Here is a 2,781-nt window from a genome sequence, read left to right as displayed (position 1 = left end):
ACAAAATATTTGCTAGCCTCATCACATTATCTTGGTTAAATTGAGATGGAACCATTTTGTGATGTCTCCTTCGTAGTAAGAAATTTATCAACCCGATCGTAGATTTCTTTTAAGAGTCATCATCACTTACTTTCTTCCCCAACTTCTCTTTTTGGAAAATATTTCTAGAATTATGTTGTACATCATATCATATTGCGAAAATCATCATCATGCCAAAAATTGTTTTAGCATAACTATTGAATTGTGTCCTTTAATCTTGCGAAAGATATTGAGTTTCTACCATAAAAAAGTTAAAGTCGCACAAGAAAACAAGTCAAATACTAAAACATCAAACATGGTCTGTTGCTCTCTCTTGTTGCCACTGCCCTGGGCCTAGGATCTTTGGTCCACTAGAAATTTTCTAAATTTTATCTTTTTTATCTCCATGTTTATCTTTTTGAAGCTCTAAGTTGAAATTGTATAATATTTGAATACTTAAAAAAAAAATATCTTTTTGACACATATTCTTGTCCTACTAGGCCATGCCAGTTCACTTTCAAGAGGATATACTTGCAAACATACTCTGTAGGTTACCTGTGCGGTCTCTTCTTCGATTCAAATGTGTTTCTAAATTATGGAAAACATTGATCGATGAACCGCATTTTAGGATGATGCATCTCAATCATGCCAAGAATGACAAAAATTCCCAAAATTTTCTGTTTTACCAACTGCGCCCAATGGAAGCTATATTTTCCATTTATTGTTGTCCTTTGTCATCGGCTACACTTGCTGAGGATGTACGGGAACTGGATTTCCCTTTAATTGTTGAACCACGGTTTTGCCAAGTCTATTGTTGTTGTGATGGCTTGGTTATTATCACCGTGTATGATAATTTAGCTGAATGCCACAGACTTTTGCTATGGAATCCCTCCACGCGAGAATCCATTGTACTTCCCACTCCAAAATTATCATTGAATGGGATTTGTTGTTTGGGAATGAGTTTCGACTCAAATACTGGTGATTATAAGATCCTTAGGATTCTCGAGGACCGAAACCAAGGTCGCAAAGCACGAGGTGAAATATTGGCGCTTAAAAGTGGTTCCTGGAGAAAAATTGATGAACATCCTGATGTCTTTCAATATATTCTGCTTGGCATGCATTCTTTGGCATATATACAAGGGGCATTTCATTGGGTTGGTTTTTCAAGAAATTATTTTGTGGTTTCATTCAATATATCTCATGAAGTGTATGGAGAGATACCATTGCCAGAGCAAATAAGCATGAGCTATATTGATATTGGTGTTTCAGAATTGGAAGGAATGCTTTGTGCTTATTCTAATGTGCATCATCAGGGGGAGAACACTTTTAAGTTATGGATGATGGAAGATTATGGTGTCCAAGAATCTTGGAATGCATTATTCTGCATAACAGATCTCAATATTGATATACCTGTACCGAAATATGTGTTTGCAAATGGGGAAGTGTTATTCTGGTGCATATATTATGGACGCGCAGAGAATTCATATTGGACACAGAATGGTCCCTTTACATTATTGCCCCGAGGTCTACGTCAGAATGGATTTGTTTTTATAGAGAGCTTGATCTCTCCAAGATTGCTTGCTTAGTATTTGATTTTATATGATCGAGGCACTTCTTCATTTTCTGTTATCATGTTAAAAACCTCTGATTTTATTAGTTTATCTATCGCTTGAAATCTTTATGGTTTCAGATTGTATTTACCAGAGCTTTGTTATTTCATGTATTCAGAGAAAGAACATGAGCCATTTCTTGTTTAATTTTCTGTACACATTGTTGCGGATAATGCTCTATTTATTACTCAGATGTATCTTAGAGATTTGTAGCATGTTCACATGTAGTAGCTGGAGTATGTTTTAGACATGTAGTATGTTTACTTCGGTCCAATGCTTTTATATGAATCTTTTGGCCCAATCAAATATTTATAAGCCAATTAGCAAACGGAGCGAACCTACAATGCTATTTTACTATTATATGGACACATACAGAATCCTCATTAACCATATTATGGTAGCTGATAAGAGTATACCAGTCCGAGAATTCTTAAATCATATTGATTGCCCCATAAAATAAGATTTTAAAAATCTTTACTTCATTAAAGTTTGAATCAAATGATCTGGAAAACTAAATTTTAGATATGGCAAGAAACAGATTAGAAAGAAGCTTTTAAAGCTGACTTTCTGAACTTTTTTGTCATTGGTGAACTTTTTTTATCTTAGTGTTTTGAAGAACACACAGATTTTACGTGAAAAACCCTTGATGGGGAAAACCACGGGTAGGGGAGGAGGAAATTCACTATAATGACAGGAGTACAAGGCAGAGACGGAAGTCTCAATGATATGTGTTAAAAAAAACAACCAAAAAATAACCCACTAAATCACACTTATATAATACGTGCGTACAAATAACTCCTAAGACCAAAACATATAGGTCCATACCGCGGGGGCTTCGCTACGCTACCACCACAGACCCTCTAAAAAATCTCAAACATGGGCCGCACTGTGAAGTTTTCTGGGATGGATCAACAAAATTTTGGTCACTAACTCTAACAATCTCCACCTTGACACGAATTCTAATTCAGAACTCAAATCTGTTTCGAGAAAACTCTCCACATCTTCCACAAAAGCCCTTAAGGGAACTACTTAACTGCTGACACCTACCAAGTCCAAGCAATGCTCAAACTTGGCACTTGGTAGTGTGTTGGTCACCATATCAGCGGGGTTATCATACATACTTGTCACGACCCGAGCTGAGGCCCTGGCCGCG

General features: G+C 36.4%; 1 protein-coding gene across 1 annotated transcript; it reads left to right on the top strand.

Annotated features, from left to right (window-relative positions):
* The first annotated feature begins 521 nt into the window (after window positions 1-521).
* On the top strand, window positions 522-1,604 carry LOC107849475 (F-box protein CPR1). Its single transcript, XM_016694040.2, has one exon. The coding sequence runs from the start codon at window positions 522-524 to the stop codon at window positions 1,602-1,604; it is 1,083 nt and encodes a 360-aa protein (XP_016549526.2).
* The last annotated feature ends 1,177 nt before the right edge of the window (window positions 1,605-2,781 follow it).

This window comes from Capsicum annuum, chromosome 12, assembly GCF_002878395.1.
Source record: "Capsicum annuum cultivar UCD-10X-F1 chromosome 12, UCD10Xv1.1, whole genome shotgun sequence".
Classification (NCBI taxonomy): Eukaryota; Viridiplantae; Streptophyta; class Magnoliopsida; order Solanales; family Solanaceae; genus Capsicum; species Capsicum annuum.
This window is presented reverse-complemented; position numbering and strand designations above follow the sequence as displayed.